This window comes from Apis laboriosa, unplaced genomic scaffold (assembly GCF_014066325.1).
Source record: "Apis laboriosa isolate Shangri-la unplaced genomic scaffold, ASM1406632v1 scaffold13_cov153, whole genome shotgun sequence".
Classification (NCBI taxonomy): domain Eukaryota; kingdom Metazoa; phylum Arthropoda; class Insecta; order Hymenoptera; family Apidae; genus Apis; species Apis laboriosa.
Window position 1 is genome coordinate 4,512,772 of NW_025221370.1, and position 17,316 is coordinate 4,530,087.

At 36.0% G+C, this 17,316-nt stretch overlaps 3 protein-coding genes across 4 annotated transcripts in view; 2 read left to right on the forward strand and 1 right to left on the reverse strand.

The window, feature by feature from the left end:
• The window catches only part of LOC122720869 (cadherin-23), a 74,191-nt gene extending 67,457 nt beyond the window's left edge, over nucleotides 1-6,734 (reverse strand). The window contains exon 1 of the mRNA XM_043947911.1: nucleotides 6,573-6,734. Coding sequence (XP_043803846.1) covers nucleotides 6,573-6,650 — 78 coding nt within the window. The 5' untranslated portion in view covers nucleotides 6,651-6,734. The remainder of the gene's footprint in view (nucleotides 1-6,572) is intronic.
• Nucleotides 320-3,182, forward strand: LOC122720876 (troponin C, isoallergen Bla g 6.0201-like). Of its 2 annotated transcripts, none has more exons than XM_043947923.1 (5): nucleotides 320-443; nucleotides 1,450-1,483; nucleotides 1,610-1,753; nucleotides 1,848-2,102; nucleotides 2,456-3,182. In XM_043947923.1, exons 3-5 carry the CDS (start codon nucleotides 1,618-1,620, stop codon nucleotides 2,479-2,481), a joined length of 417 nt encoding a protein of 138 aa, XP_043803858.1. In that variant the 5' UTR covers nucleotides 320-443; nucleotides 1,450-1,483; nucleotides 1,610-1,617; the 3' UTR covers nucleotides 2,482-3,182. The 2 variants fall into 2 exon arrangements, with proteins under 2 accessions (XP_043803858.1, XP_043803857.1); XM_043947922.1 differs by lacking the exon at nucleotides 320-443 and adding an exon at nucleotides 1,106-1,293.
• Nucleotides 4,647-6,585, forward strand: LOC122720875 (troponin C, isoallergen Bla g 6.0201-like). The gene is made up of 5 exons (XM_043947921.1): nucleotides 4,647-4,778; nucleotides 4,923-4,950; nucleotides 5,047-5,190; nucleotides 5,368-5,619; nucleotides 5,996-6,585. The coding sequence occupies exons 1-5, from the start codon at nucleotides 4,776-4,778 to the stop codon at nucleotides 6,028-6,030; spliced, it is 462 nt and encodes a 153-aa protein (XP_043803856.1). The 5' UTR covers nucleotides 4,647-4,775; the 3' UTR covers nucleotides 6,031-6,585.
• Nucleotides 6,735-17,316: the final 10,582 nt, after the last annotated feature.

The window sequence follows — 17,316 nt, forward strand, 5'->3', positions numbered from 1 at the left end:
TTCCCGTTTATTGGAAAATTGCAAAATTGCCCGAACTATTCCCCAACCACAATGGCCGATTATTATCATTGGCCGTGTCTGTCGTTTTATTTTTGACGATTAGGTCAGTAGTTCGTAGTCGGTGGAGATCGTCGAAGGCTCCCGATCCGATTGGCCGAAGGAGGTCGGTCAAGATTCGGTCTCTCCGGGTTCTCTCTTCTGAGAAGCGGGTGCCAGCCAGGCGAGCTTTTTTGCACGCTCTGGCGCGCGGCTGGCAATCCACTGCAATCACTCTAAAAGGACGCAATGCCAATATCAAACCGCTGTATTGGATCGACTAGCTCGCAATCGGTATAATCGTTTGCGTGTTCGCCCACCGTGTGCCGTGGAAATGACCGGTGCTGTACGCAACACCGCGTCATCGGCTTTCTACGGCCCCTGCCAATCGCAGTTCCGGATTCGCGGTGAGCTTGACATTGCCAAATGATGTAACAAAGTGCTCCATTTCCCCTCCTTTGCGGCAAAACGGCAAACTCGCGAACTTGGGATGAATCATCACTGGGTGAAATTTATCTGTTTCAATTGTCTCCAATTGCGTTCACTTTCAATTTCCTCGCTTCACTTTGTTAAAAGCGACGACGGAGGATGACGGATGATGGTTGCGAAACGATGAATCGATGATTTTGGATATTATTTAATATTTCTTCTCGGATATCGGTTTTTTTTTCGCAATAAAAATATACGCGATATTCGTTGAATTCGCAGTTTTCAAAAAATGGGACTCGAGAAATTCGTAGCCACGGAATAATCGTAACAAATTTAAAATTTATATTAAAATTGTTCTTCTATGTAATGTTCTCTCTGATCCGAGGAACGATTATAGAAGAAAGTTTCTTTTAATTTTTATTAAGAAGGAATGAATGTAAATGTAGTAAAGTAATCATCGAATTAACTCTCGAAGGGAATATACGAGTAAAAATCGATTTAAACATCGACGTAGTTTTTTGTCATCGATTTCGTTCAGCCAAAACACTATACGTTTCGCAAAGCGTGAACCATCAAAGGGTCCCAATTAAGAATCTTTTTATAGTATCTTTAGCTCGACAGATGATTGGTGACTGTTTATCGACGCTAATAAGAATGCGTGATTGCGTCTGTGCAGCTCTACTAATTAATTTAGTAAGGCTCAGTGTGACAATTCCATCGGTACAGTAACAAGCGATTGTTCAGAGGGGAACTGTTAATCATTTTAATTCTGTGATAACTTTTCTGTGATTCTGTGATTAAATTTCTTAATATAATATCGTCAAAATGGTAATTATAAAAAAAAAGAACTATTGGATTTTCTATTAAATTTAAAGAATATTCGATTCTAATAATAATAATACGTAAAGTAAAAAATTATCGATGGTAATTGTTACAATTAACAAGTCTTATTAATAAATACGAAACGATTTTACTCATTTTTAGGATGAGATTCAACTCAGCAAAGATCAAATCGCACGTGAGTATATAATTTTCCAAGAAGAAAGAAAGGAAAAAATTATTAAATAAATTTTTCTTTCAAAAGATTTAAAATTAACAAAGTTCCGTATCTTTTTTTTTTTCCTTTTTATTCTCAACTTTGCAGAGTTGAAAATGGGTTTCGAAGCGTTCGATCCCGACAAGAAGGGAACAATCACCACCGACACAGTCGGCACCATTTTGAGTATGATGGGGATGAAAATTCCATCCGCGCAACTCATCTCGGTCATCGCTGAATACGATCCATTCGGTATCTATGCATATCTGGAAATAAATAATTTTGCAGAGAAATCGATCAATCGTACAGATCTCTCCAATAAATCGATCGCTCTTTCGCTCCTCAGGATCCGGGGAAATGAATTTCGAAGAATTTTGTAGCTTAGCCTCCCGATTCATGGAAGAGGACACGGACACAGAGGCTATGCAGCAAGAATTGCGCGAAGCGTTCCGCTTGTACGACAAAGAGGGAAACGGTTACATCACCACCGATGTGTTTAGAGACATTCTTCACGAATTGGATGACGCGCTGTCCCCCGAGGAATTGGACATGATCATCGATGAGGTGGACGCTGATGGTTCAGGCACGGTCGACTTTGAGGGTACGTGTACAAGTGATTCTTTAAGATTTGTGCAGACGAACCATGTGATTTGGCAGGAGAGGTGAAAACGAGAGAAACTTGAGAACGTTTTTATTTTATATATATATTTTTTTTTAATTAAGAAAAATTGATCCATTAAGTTCGTTATGAGCGAGACTCATAGAGATGAAGATGTGTTGATTATTCCAAGAAAGTGAAAATAAGAAGAAAATGTCGGATCGTTACAATGTTACAATTGTTGCTACATCATATCATTCGTCTGCTAGATGAATCCATCGAAAGGATCGTGTTATATTTAACGAAATTACGAATGTAATTCGAAGAATCAAAGAAAGATCGTTTCACGATTTCAGAATTCATGGAGGTCATGACAGGTTAAATTATCACCTTGGCACGAGGCGGTCGTCCCTCGTGGTCGGTCGCCACGAGAGGCGCATATATAAACGACGATGCCTTTACTACACACGTGGAAAACGCGCGATTTATCGAGATAATGTTGGCAAAGTATGAAGTTAAAGGTTCGTAGGTGACGTTTCTTGGGATGGTGATGCTTATAATGCAACTGTAAGAGAAAATATTTATGCGCGGTCGAGTTTTGGACTCACGATCGGCTGAAATGTATTTCTATCTATGCGCCGGAATTAAACTTGGGAACCCCAAAGATCTTCAACGAGGATCTATGGTTCACGTAGAAACAAGTTTATATTAACATAAATTGACCGTTTTATTTTTTTGTTTCTCTTCCATTGATCGGGATCGAAACGAATTCTCATTTTGTTCGTTGTATCGTATCAATTAAGAGAAGATGTTTGATTGAATTTCGCGAAAGATTGGAAAAACTTCATATTTTGTTCTCGAAACGACCGTCATAATACTCATGAACGACATTATAATGATAAAATTGTATAAGTTTAAGTATAAAGTAATTTGAAACAAAAAAAAAAAAAAAAAAAAAAAAAAAATTATAAAAAGAATGAAAGTACAAAAAAATAGCAAATATAAATCGTGTAATTTATTTGCCCTTCTTTATATTATATTTGCATGTCATTTCATTCATGGCGTGCAATGACAATTGCCCAATTATTATTATTATTATTTTTTTTTTTTTACCAATACCAATAACGAGATCATCGAGAGAACATAAAGAAATAAATTACTCTTCGATCATCTCTTTTAATTAAATCATCCCTTTCCACGAGTTCTCCATTACGAAAATTATATAAAATATTATTTTGCAACGTCAAGTACAATTAAAATTAAATACACAAGATATCACTCGACCGGCTCGTGTAGTAACACGTGCGTCCTCGAGCACGTCTATAGCAAATATAACTTCGAGATTTCGTTCGTAGTGGCTCGTGTAATGATTGTTCACGGATCGAAGGAATTTTCACCAAGAAGAGTTTAACAATAAGGAAGATGGGAAACGAGCAAAATGCCAGCAAAATCGATATCATTTGATATCCCTTAAATATCTTAGCTATGGCCTTAGATACTATGCACATGTATAATTAGCTCTCTAAAAATACAGATAGATATGCTTATTACGTCGAATTGTCTCGGAAGATCGCACGATATCCGGCCACGAGCCAATTTCGTCTATTGTAGAGCCATATTGATCGTGAATCGCGGATTATGGCGGAAATTCCCTGAAGTATTGTTGCGAAACGAACGTTTTTGCACAATAGTGAAGTATTCTCTCGCTTAGGATGAGTTATTGTTAAATCGTGGATAAATTAATCGCCAAGACGAATTTATATTTGAAACATAGAAATAAAATGGAATGGAAATTATCGTTTTATACTCGCTCGGCTATCGTAATGAGTGATTTCGTTCGTAAAATATTTTTTACATACGTTGTTACGTTGTATTATTCCTGTTATACATTTTTACGTTACATTAAATGGTGTAAATATTCACAGTCCAGTTATTCCTGGTTATATACACGTTCGAAATCCCGCGATAAATATGGTACCGAGTGATGTAATTTTTTCTTATTGACTTGCAAATGATTGGAATTATATGCTGCATAGAATTAAAGTAAATAACCGATAATGAAGAGCGATAATTCGGTAATTAAGTGTTTTTAATTATATACAAGGATTGAAATTTATTCAATTTCAAACATCAGGAGTTTTTTTATAATCACTGTTGTTAATAATCCTTTGTTACGAAATTGAGTAATAAGTAATTGTAAATACAAAAGAAAAAGAAATTTCTTAGTAAAATGTAATAAAAAAAGAAAATCTAGCCGAGTATAATCTCGCGAAATAATCATCGATACTGTTTGAGAACAATATTCGAATCTTTGGATGATTAAATAATATTCGACAATTGAGAAAATTGAAAAAAAATTACTCGCACAGATATCGTGCTAAATCCTTCCGTTTGCAATAGTATCGGTATAACAATGAAAAATTTGAGTACGTTGCCTCGAATTTTGCACAATTGAAATCCCTGTTTCGCGGAAAGTGAGAGTGGGGAGTGTCCTCGATGAATTTGAAAACCACTAGAGTTCCTACGTAGATATTACCCGGTCAATCACGTGCCAGATCATCCTAATGTCCACATAAAACAGAAGTCCACAGCCAGAATCTGGTGCATACCCGGATAAACCGTCGACGGTGTCGTGTGCGTTAACAGACTCTAAAACCGTACACCTATTGCTTCATCATGGTGCGTTTTTATAAATACCGAGCCAATGTAAACATTAACCATTCTCTAAAATCGTCCATTGTAATATTTCTCCGCCACATTTTTAATCAAACTTCCATAAAATTTGTAAACATTTCTTTTTAACGTTTGATAAAATGGTTTCAGGATGATCTGACCAAGGATCAAATTGCTCGTAAGTATTGCTCTCTCTCTCTCTCTCTCTCTCTCCCTTGTTACGATTAATTCTTGATAAATAACATTTATACTTTTATACGTCATTTCGTTATAGTTTTGAAGAAAGCGTTCGACGCCTTCGATCATGACAAAAAGGGTAGCATCGGTACCGACATGGTGGGTACGATATTGACCATGTTGGGTTACGAGCTCAGCGAGAAGACGTTGAAAGAGATCATCACTGAAGTTGATGAAGATGGTGAGAAGAATAAACTTGAACAAAATCATCGCTATCTTAATTCCGACTTTCAACCCTTTTCTTATTAACCCTTATGTTACTTCGCTAAAAAAAAAAAAACTCCAAAAATTTCATTTACCTATTACAGAACAATTTAGAAGAGTTTTAATAATTAATTTTTCCTCCCCGTCCAATTAGGATCCGGCCAATTAGAATTCGAAGAGTTCTGCACCCTAGCCGCCCGATTCTTAGTAGAGGAAGATTCGGAGGCTATGCAGCAGGAATTACGCGAGGCATTCCGATTGTACGACAAAGAAGGAAACGGCTACATAACCACCGCAGTATTCCGCGACATTCTTCACGAATTGGACGATAAATTGACTCCGCAAGAGCTGGACATGATGATAGAGGAAATCGATGCCGACGGTTCTGGAACGCTCGACTTCGACGGTAGGCGGGCTTATCCTAGAAATTTTCATAACGTCGTCGATCGATCCAATTAATTGATTCGCACGGAAGACAAACGAAAAGTTGAACAACACGTATTTGCGAAAATTGCATAACGTTTCGACGCGGTTTGCCAAGAATTCTATCTGATTGAATTAATTAATCGCTTGTCGTGTAGACAACGTTTCAAACAATTTCCATTCGAGCCATACAAATGTTTTTCTTTTTATCGACGTTACGAGTTCGAATTCTCTGAAATGTTTATTTAGTGTCATGTTTAGTGTGATTATATATATATTTTTTTACGATATGCGTTTCCGCAATTTCAACATCGTTGCAGACACGATAGTGTTTCATGAATTCTAATTTTTGGTTTTAGAATTTATGGAAGTTATGACCGGTGGTGACGATTAAATTGCACAGTGGGTTAATCAAGATGGACAGGGCTACGATTGACACGAGTTTCGTATACCAAGCGCAAATACTTCGATTGGTGTGGTTGCACATGATTGAAATTTGGGAAAACGTCGCTTTCGAACATCTAATCGAAGACGGAGACGTGGAGATTCGGATAAAAATTAAAACACGAGGACGATTGTTAACAATTATTACAATGAAAACAAAGTGAAATTCACATTATTCGATTATTAAACGGAATATTTTATTGTATAACTTGAATAATATCGCCGAGAGCGAAAGTTAATAACGAGAGTCGTGATTCGTTAGTCGACGCCTGAATAACTGCAATCGAGTGTGCGCTTGAGATATACAAGCAGCAAAAGGGGCAATGAAACCATCAAAGGAACCACAGATAAATGTCAGAGATGATAATTAAAAGGAATCTATGCATCATCGAATTTTCTATTCGCTTGTTCGCGTATACTTCATTCGATGAAGATAATTTATTGTCCACGATTGAATAATATGTGAAGAAAAATCGAAAAAAATAAAATTACCTTTTTATACGAAGAATTCTTCCTTTTTGTCGTGAAGATCACACGAAAAGATTCTCTACCTGTAGTATCCTCCTCCATTTTTTCTACCTCGAATATAATCTCGAATTTTTCTATGACTCAAAATGAAAAACTATACTATATAATCTGTAACTCGAAAATTTTAACTCTTCCCTTCTTCGAGACACGTCCATAGATTAATACTCATTAATACAGATGCAACTCGTTTATTCGACGCGTACACGATATACGTATACACGTTTAGAAATCGTTCAGAAACAGTGGTTATAAATCAAGAGTTAAGGACGACGAGAATTAAGGAAACACATCCGGAAGATAAACGAACGCCGAAGATTCTTGGCACCCATATTTCATCGTGTCTACAAGCGCATAATCTAATTTTCCGTTCACTCTTACGAAAAGTGCACGTGAGTTCCGATTTTGATAAATGCCCCCTACGTGTCCACGTCATCCTATATTTTTCCTATCCTAAGTTCGGTTTATTTGCCTAACACCGTCTGGTTGCCATAACGTCGATCGTCGCATCCTCTTCCTCGTTCGGCCAACACGCGCGTTCCCCAAGCGTTTCTTTATTTAGCGATTTTGTGCCGGTTATCGTGTTACAAGATAATTTCAAAATCTTCCACGTCGAGAGCACGAACAGCAAACGTCAGAGAGTAAACGCACAACGCGCTGCGGCGCGTGTGAACGATACGTGAGACGAGCTATTTTGTGTCATCGGGGAACATTACATGGAAGAATAATTTCGGACGTTTCGTAAATTATTATTCGGTGAATGCTCGCCCTCGAATGATTTATCGTCGAAGAACGATTTATCCGTGAAGTTAACGTACTTGGCGCTCTCTGTATTCACCAGCCAAATTTTCTAAATGTCAAGTGGCCGTCAAGGCACGCTTGGACAGGTGATTGGATCCACGTAGTGGCGACCATTGGTTGGTCGGATCTGACCGTTTTCACGCTTTGTAAATAGCCATCGAATTTACGAGGAAATAATATCCTTTTCACACCTTGGGAATCCTGAATTTTCTCGCCTTGGGTGTAATTTATTTGCTCGGGATGTTCATCTCCATCCTCTTATTAAGCGCAGCAACCTTTCGAATTTTGATTTATATTCCGAGGAGGAAAAGATTACACCTTGCTTCGAGTATTTAATATTTCTTTTCGGAAAGGTGAGTCTATAATTAACCGTAATTTGCAATTTAAAATTTATTGAAGCATTGACAGCTGTTATATTTTTAGGTATAGGAAGGAAGGAAGAAATGGGAGAGGAGGGAGTACCAACGAGATTCGAACCAGTGAGATTCTTCATCAATCAGCCGCTTCGTCTTCGTGTGAATTTTATTAATATATTGTACAATTAATACAAAAAGAAAAATCCTCGTGAAAATTTATTAAATATACGTTTATTTTTAGGGATCTATATATATATATATATCCGATTAATATTTCTCTCTTGAACAAGTTTCGATTTATGTTTCTCGAAAAGAGACGTAATCAGAATTGAACGATATTTTTAACTTCTTATTGCAAAGATAAGTCTACATGTATCTACAACTCATATAAAATTCATTATTAAAGTTCTAACGTAGTTCTACGTTACATTTTTAGAAATTGAAGAAACAAGGGAACACTAAAAAAAAAAAGAAAGATTTTTATAAATCCATGTATCTATATTATTAAAAATTTTAATAATTATTGACTCGTGTTTGTATAACATATGCATGGATGGATAATTATTGATCTGCGCCACAGTTTTGCTCGATTTCAGCGTGGAATTTCCTGTCGAAGATTGAAAGGGGCAGCGAGCAACTGTCGCGGTGAACGGGAATCGGATCGACAGAAGTGATACCAAATGGGGCATCTGAAATGTTGAGAGATGTCATTATCTCGCCAAATCCCACACACGTATCGACACACGTAATCAATTTCTAAATGAATAATGGTTAATTCCCAATAATATCCCTTCTCAAATCCTACTCGTTTTAACCGTAAGTCAAAGTCTGAAAAATCTAAAATCAATTTCGAAACTTTTCTATTTTATTTTACTTTTCTTATTTTAAAAATTTTTTTTTACTTTCGAATGATTTCCAAGCTTCGAAGATCTTTTGTGAGATCTCAAAATTTTTGAAATTTCATCTATTATTTTTTAAATCAGGAACCCTTCTCGTCTTTCATTCCTATCGAAGAATTTCGAGGCATTCGTGCACTCCATCCCTAGAAAATTATCACGGATCCAGGTAAACAGATTTCGAAATTACGGGTATCCGAAGTGGCAGTCGGTTGTAAATCAAGTTTGTATCGCGAACCATATCCGGTTTTCCAATATAATCCTCGTTTCTGAAACGCCAGCTCTTTCGTGCGTGGAATAAATATGAACCTGGAACAGTTATACAGGATTCGAATTAAACGTTGCATCTTGTTGGATTTATTTAAATAATAACACATTAATTCCATTATATATATACATATATATTTTTTATCGAATAGATCGTTCAAAGCGAGAAGAGGATAAAAAAAATAATTAAATAATCTGCGATAATGTTAATTAAAGGAGGGAAATGATAAGAGAGATGATAAGATTTAAAATATGGCCGTGAATCGAGGACAAATCCAATGGATTGAATTGAAAATTTCCGCTGGAAAATTGTTAAGCCGCGAATAAAAATGACATTTCAACTCTTTATTCTCGAGATACGAGATATCTTTCGGTGAACCTGTTTCGATTATTTCGACTCGTGATATCATATTTTCAACGAAATAAGTGCACCTTTCACCGGACAAGCTTGGCCGAGGATTGGACTTCCACTCGCGTGCTTCCACTCGTTAAAATCGACATTGTGCATACATAGTTAGAGGAAAATGAACGACAGTAATTACATAGAACGTCGAATTCATTAATATCAAATTGCATACAGGATCGAGATAAGTTCGATTAGCCAATATTGAAAATTACGTTCTGGAATGCAAGGAAGAGTAAAATGTTCGTTAACAATGTTTTTAAAACTTGTTCCACCACTTTGCGTTACTGGATATAAATATCTTTGGCACAATGGATATACGAAGAAGTTGATATTAAAATTCAAATTCACTTTCTAATTATATCTCGAGAGAAAAATTAAGGAAATGATAAATTTTCGTTATTATTTGAAATCGTAATCGTATAAAATGATAAGATAATTTTATTAGTGATTATCGATATTTAAGAAACGATATTGAATAGTTTTTATCAATCAAGAATCTCTGATGGGTATGTGTAATAATAAAATAACGACATTAAGTGAGACAAATTGATCAAGGTATCACATATATCACAGAGAAAACTTGTTTAGCGACTTTTACAAATCTTCTATTAGTAAGCTTTTTTTTTTTTTTATACCACATCGTTTCATATCAAATTGAAACGTCTTAACCATCATCGAAAGTCATCCATTATGATAAAAGATAACGAATCAACTGTTGAGAAAGTAGCAACAATTCTTCATCGAGTAATTGATTTTCAAGTTTAAATTTTTATCCAACACTAATAATATGCAAACTTTCAACTTTTCAATTGTATCTTCGATATTAATTATTCAAAATGAAGAGATAAAATTCCAATAAAAATGAGATAAAGTCAAAATTTTCATTATTAACTGATCGACGATACGAGATATCTTTATTTTGTGAAAGTTGGTGCGATTATTGCCCACGATACCTTTACGTTACGATTTTTGCTACTGTGAGACAAAACGATTAATCCAGATTAATCCCTTCGATCAACGAATACAATAAACCGGAATTAGGATGAATAGAGCAATAGAGAAAGAGAAGGATAATTAAGTCTTGCGTTTATGGGAAGAAATTAGTGTAGTTTCAAGGAATAAATAATTCTGGTAAAAATTTTAATTAGCATCGCAAGAAACGGGGAGATCTCTCGACTTTTATCGGGATTCCGATCGATCCATCCGATAAACAAGATTCACAACCGGTTCCAGCTCGTCTGATACAGATAAACGCTCTTTCACCAGAGATCTCGGTTTAGATAATTCATCTATCGATCCGCCTATCCACCGTGCGATAATTACATATTTGAAATATTCAAAATCATTGGCTAATGAAATTTATGGCATCCGTTCCTATGCTCCGTAGCAATCGCACGAAGATTTGCAATCTTAATCAGAATGGATCCTCCAATTATGTAATTTCGTCGATATGTATAAATAACCGGTTGAATCGATAAGATACATCCAATTTGTAAATTTCATTTTTTGATACGCGGATCAAATCAACGTAGAGTTATATAAATAATGGATTTATGAAGTAAATGCACATCTTCATAAGCATAAGAGATGGCGAAGAAGGTTAGTTTTTTTGTGTCTAAGAAGTTATGAGATATTGGGTGCTGCCATCTTGACTTAAAGGACATTGTCGTAGAATCTTTAGCATAATAATAAAACTTTAAGAATTGCAAAACTTTTATAGTATAATAAGTTGGATCGTAAAATACAGAAGCTAAAAGGTTTATGATTTTGGGGGGTCACGAAACATCTGAGATATTAAGATCCTCAGGTAATAACACGTTACGATCATGGAATTATGATAGGATCTTATAACCTCAAAGATAATTATGTGACGTGATCTCTAAATTGTCTCGAAGCAGTATGTAAATTAATTCAACGAATTTAATTTAACCCTCTTTATTTTAATTGAGTAAAAAGTATCGTCTTCATTCACGTAATTCGACAATAGATATCGATATTTTATTACGATAATTTGAATATTATTACTGCGATTCGTGAAATTATAATTCTATATAAAATAGCACGTAGAATTAATTTGCATGCATAATACTTTCGTTGGAATTTTCTTCTCTAACCCATCCTAGAGTAGATGTAAACGTTGAATTCATTCATTTCTAATAATTGCATTGCCACTTGTTCACATTCTTATTGAATTTTAATTGCGGTAACATTTAAAGATTAGCAACGAACATTTCTCGATAGTCGTACTAATCTTTCTCAAAATTCTATCATTATTTTCCATCCGTTTTATTCCATTTTATTCCGGCGTTATAAAATTGTGGCAATTATTATTCGCCTATGCGCTTTTCTTTTCCTCTAATTATCTGGGCGTTTCTAAAATGCTTTTAATTTCGGTATTAACATTTAAAGATTAGCAACGAACATTTCTCGATAGTCGTACTAATCTTTCTCAAAATTCTATCATTATTTTCCATCCGTTTTATTCCATTTTATTCCGGCGTTATGAAGTTGTGGCAATTATTATTCGCCTATGCGCTTCTTTTCCTCTAATTATCTGGGCGTTTCTAAAATGCTTTTAATTCGGTATATTTATGCTTGATTGTTAACCTAAGCTCGGTCACTGTGAAAGAGAAAGTAGGTGAAGGCTAGAACGAACGATTTGCTACAATTACTCGTAATCTTCGAAGTGTTACACTTTTGCTAACGAACCAAATCCTCCGATGAGAAAGTACTGTCAGCTAGCACGCGGGTAGGTGTCGTAGCACTGTTTCGTTCGGAGTACCAATTGAAAATACCAATTTGGCAAATATGTCCCCAAATATCACCATTCTTAGCAGAGATAAATGATCGCAAGATGATTGTAAATTTTTATTCGTTTACATTGCAAAAAATTTATAGACGTTTCTTGATATTTTCATTAAAGATTTATCCAAAACAATTATCTTTTTCGATAACTAATCTTTCTCAAAATTCTATCATTATTTTCTATCATCCGTTTTATTCCATTTTATTCCGGCGTTACAAAGTTGTTGCACGGGCAATTATTATGCGCTTTTTTTCCTCTAATTATCTGGGCGTTTCTAAAATGCTTTCAACTTCAGGAAAAATTGGATAAATTGAATCAATTTTATAAATTACAAAATTTCCAATTCAATTTTAAGGTATAATAACATCGTTTCAATTTCGTGTGAAACGTTCGATGTTCTCCATCGTGAATCAAAATACGTACAATTAATCAGATTCGTACCAAGGCTAATCTAGAAATTATAAACTTTCGTATGAATCAGAAACGGAAACGATCATCACCACGCTGAAATTGATTCGCAATGTTTTCAACCTATCTTCGTTTCGTTACTCCCGTTTCGTGTTGTTTTACTGGAAGAATATTTTTTCAAACAAGAATTATAAAAATCGAACGTCGCACGCGTGTCGCGAAAAAAAAGATTGAAAAAAAGAAAAAAGAAAAATAGTTTGCAATGAAAACGAGGTATTCGATCGATGTCGAAGAAAAACGCGCGATTAACCAACAGGTCTCGTGACGTCATGACGCATTTGCATAACGCGTTGCATCCACTAGAGCGGCAGGTAGTTATCGAATTACACAATATATATATATATACATATATCGGTAATAAACGTATCCCTGCCATAAACTTGGCTGCATTCCAGCATCGTGATGGCCTTGATCGCATTTCGTTCACCGAGTTCAATTCGTTTTCAACGTGGAAGGATCTCTCGGTTGAGAGAATCGTTGCGAGTAAACACAGTATATGGTAATTCATGGAAACGAGAATAACGCTAATTACGTTACCTACTCGCGTTGTTTTTCGATTTCTTCTTGCGTGTAACAGTGCCTCTCGACGCGATACCATTATCTGATTTATATCGAATCGATGGATGGTAAATGGTTAAGGGATTTAGCACACGATACTTTGTTATTAGACTTGTGAAGCGATCCCTTTTTGGAGTAAAATTTAATTCTTTGGATATAGCTTCTGTTCGAGTTAATTGCAACTACGAGTAAAGATTTTTCGAATGCGGTTTCTTCGATATATTCATTCGCCTGTCATCGAAACAGGTGAATTTGAATTTTGATTATTGACAATAAGATATTTTGAATGGTATTTAGCGATTGAGGAACTTTGCACTGTATTGAAAAAAAGGGAAAGGTGTATCAGGTGTGTCGATCTATTCAACCGAAGGAAAAATAGCATAGGATGTTTAATACCTGTAATTTTAGGGTTATTAAAACACGTTCGAACGGCGTTGATACATGATCGTACAAGAAACGTATCGTGATCGCTGTTAAATAACCGCTCGTGCTATTTTAATAAAATGAGTCGACGATACGCCAAAGTGAATTATTCGTTAACCTTTCGTTCGGCTTTTATATACTTTGCAACATAATTTCATAATCAGATTTCAGTTTATCGAGATCTTTATACTTATTAAAGATTATCTTGCCAACCTTGTCCATTATTAATGATTTATTGTAATTTCTTCATTGGAACGAGATATTAATTCTCGCTAATGCCACTACGAGAATGAACTTTCGATGTATCTTTCCACTCATAATTCGAGGGGAATAATTCTAATTTTCAATTTCAAAGACAAACTGGAAGAATTGAAATGAATTAGAAAGGATACGATCAGGCTTGTCTAATGATACAATTAAAGAGTACTAACGGAGATTGGTTGCAATTGCAATGTGCAGTGCTACTGACTAAAAAAAAAACACGAGATGTGGAACTTTATTCCTTCTTAATTGATAATCTTTTTAAGTATTATGTATACTTGGCTATATTTAAATATGATCGAAATTTTGTTAAAATTCTTGAAAATTTTAGAAATTGGGGGTACGAAGATTCTATCTTACAAAATTATAGGAAAAGAGCAGTTTTCAAACTTTTATAAATTTTATCTTTCATACATATTTTTATATCTACCTTTATATCCTTTCAACAAGAACATAAGTGGTTCTAAATTTCAAGGTTTCTATCCATAAAAACAACGAACGCTGGAATCAACGATACAAATTACAAGAAACCGTGTCAGGCATTGAAAAGATCGACAGATTTCAAGGAAAAGAAAAAGAATCGATCCGCTCGTATTCCGCGAACTTGACCATCGATCACTTTTTCCCCGTTGAAATGAACGACAACACCAAGGTACAATTTTACGGAGATTTTTTTAATTTAACCGGTCAAATTATTTCGTTTCCTCGATTCGCCACCCACGCACCCCATTTTTGCGAAATTACGAAACGGATCGAATTCTTTTCTCCACCCCCTCCTCTCGAACAAGAGGATAACGATCTGGCTCGTGAATGGCTCGTTGATTACCGTGTCTCTCGTTATTTTTTTTTTTCCTCCCCCCTTTTTCTCCACCTGTTCCCCGCCTCCCCCTCTTAAGATCGTTGCATGTCGCGAGAATTAGCGTGCAAAGCGACAAAGCGTGTTCGCCGTTCGCGAAAGTAAAAGTAATCGCCGACAACCGATCGCATTATACATAAACAACTGAACCATAAATAATTCCGTGCTCTGTACCTCTAATCGATCTGAAATCGTGATTCAAGAGAGACGGTTAAACCGATAACGTGACGACAAGTTCTAACCCGCGGAGCCCGGGTTGAAAAGCGCGCATTTTGTAATACGCGTGCCCGCGCGTAAGTGATTTATCCGGCTATTTTTCCTTTGGCGAAGTTTAACGGTCGCACAATATTCGAGAATAAAAATATCGTCTCGAACAAGTATCGTTACCAGATTCCAGGTACCGGATTTTTTTTATTTATAAAGAGGAAAATTAGGTCGTGGAACACGTTTTGATTATTACATTTACGTATATCGATAATCTTCGTTGCGTTTTTTAATGGAATTTTGAAATTGGAATTTTTACTGCTCATTAAATCTAATATTGGAAAATATTGGAAAATGGAATTTTCAGTTTCTCTCGATATGTATCTTTATCGATTGATAGCACGTGTTCTTAAATATTTCCATAATGCACATCTATTTTTCGTGTATAAATAATTTGGAAATTCTATAATTATATGTAATTTTAAATGTGATCTTTAAATATCAAATACGTAAATAATAGTCGTTCGTGGTAATTGAATATTATTGCACGCAATTGTGTCTTTCATGATTGCAAATATAATAGATAATGACAGTAAATGATTTATTCAGAAGGAAACAGTTAAGCTACAAAAATGTATTTATATCGTTTATCAAAATCCATTACCAATATTGGCCCTATGTTCCAATAACAATTTTATCTGTCACATCGAGAGGGAAAAAAATTATATATTTTCAACCGATGGCAAAATTAACACGCAAAAGAAGCTCATGTAAGGATAATTACAAAACTTATCCATCCTCCTAACCAAAAACGAAAACAAACCGTATAGAAATGCGATTTCCATTTCCACTCGATTCGCCTTTCTATCTTAATAATCTACGAAACACACACATTTTCTCCCCCGTTACAGAACTTTTCTCCACTTACTCCGTATAATCCTTAACAGTCTCTATCCTAATTGACGAACCGGTGAACAGCCTCGACGAAATCCCGTAATTTCTCTCTCTCTCTCTCTCTCTCTCTCTCTCTCTCTCTCTCTCCCTTTTTCCCTCCCAATGAATTGTACGTACAACTCTAATTAGCCATATACGTATATCGAAGCTCGCAGCGCTCGTGTACATCGACATGAAACGTTTTCCACGAGAAACTCGATTATCGAGCTCATTCGATTCAATTTCATCCGGTGGTTAAACTCGTGGGCCTCGAGATCCGCGCTCGATCGTGAATCATTGGACCGGTTCCACGCATCGATCCACGGCATGAGATCCGTAGCATGGCCCGTTGCTCGCTCGGTGAAAGGAACACCAGCGCCGATTTCTTTCGGCCTTTTAACGCCCTCGTGTATTTCTCCGCCTCTGGTATGTCGCGGACATAACATTTCGAATCGGCTCGTTTGTCGCTCCGTTTCCGGTGCACGGAAACATTCATCTTTGTCCCTCGAATTTTGTTCATTGAAGGAATTTCTTTTCACTGGAGGACGAGTGGAGGAGGAGGATGGAAATTCTTTTTTCGAAGGATCTTTCGATTAGATAACTTTTCAAGATATTAATAATTAATTGAATAAAGTGGCCCAATAAAATTTTCACAAAGTACATTTATGCACGAGAATTGAAAGGTTTGATACATAAGTTTGTCGAGAATCAGCCATCAATTACTAATATCTTTTAGGTACTCTTTTTCACGATATACTTGATATACAATCGATAAAAATATCTAAATATTATACGATGCACTAAAACGTCTGGAACTTGAAAACTTTCTATTGAAAGTTAAACTTCAAATCAATTGCTCGTAAAGATTTTAATGGTATGAAAGGGTTGAGTATTCAGTATAATTAATATAATTGATTTTTCAGGTCGATGGAAGGCCAGGCCGTCGTCGAGATCGAAGCCCACCGACATGGAAGGGTTGAACGGCGCACAGAGCGATAGTGAGTGCCGTTTCCCGCGAAGGACATTCATTATATCCGCTTGCGTTTTATACACGTTTGAACGTGGCCCGTTATTCGACGATAAACGTCCCGTTGACGAGTCATCCATCGGCTCGAAAGTTGCTCGAGTTGTTGATCATTCGTGTAATTCCTTGACAAGAGTGGTGCGAACAAAGCTGTTGCTCCGCCTTGCTCCGCCAACACTTTCACGATCGCTCGGCGTTAGGCGTAATTACACGCCATAGAACACACGAATTTCCTTTCTAATTCGACACCTCGAGAAAGTGCGTGAGTACACACCTACGAGAAGAAAAGGGGAAAAAAAAGGCGGCAAATGGTTTCACCGAAGAATAGAATGCCGAACAGATCGTAGATAGCTCGGGTGATCGTGCTTGAGAATAATTTCTAATCTTTCCGTTAGAAGAGGCGCATCGTTGTTATTATTCTTTTTATTGCTGAAACGATAAAAAGAAAGGAA

Excerpts from the sequence above, each read along its gene's own strand:
- LOC122720876 (XM_043947922.1), top strand. Across the intron at positions 1,754-1,847 it reads CGCTGAATACGATCCATTCG|GATCCGGGGAAATGAATTTC; the intron begins GTATCTATGCAT and ends TTCGCTCCTCAG. Across the intron at positions 2,103-2,455 it reads AGGCACGGTCGACTTTGAGG|AATTCATGGAGGTCATGACA; the intron begins GTACGTGTACAA and ends TCACGATTTCAG.
- LOC122720875 (XM_043947921.1), top strand. Across the intron at positions 4,951-5,046 it reads GACCAAGGATCAAATTGCTC|TTTTGAAGAAAGCGTTCGAC; the intron begins GTAAGTATTGCT and ends ATTTCGTTATAG. Across the intron at positions 5,191-5,367 it reads CACTGAAGTTGATGAAGATG|GATCCGGCCAATTAGAATTC; the intron begins GTGAGAAGAATA and ends CCGTCCAATTAG.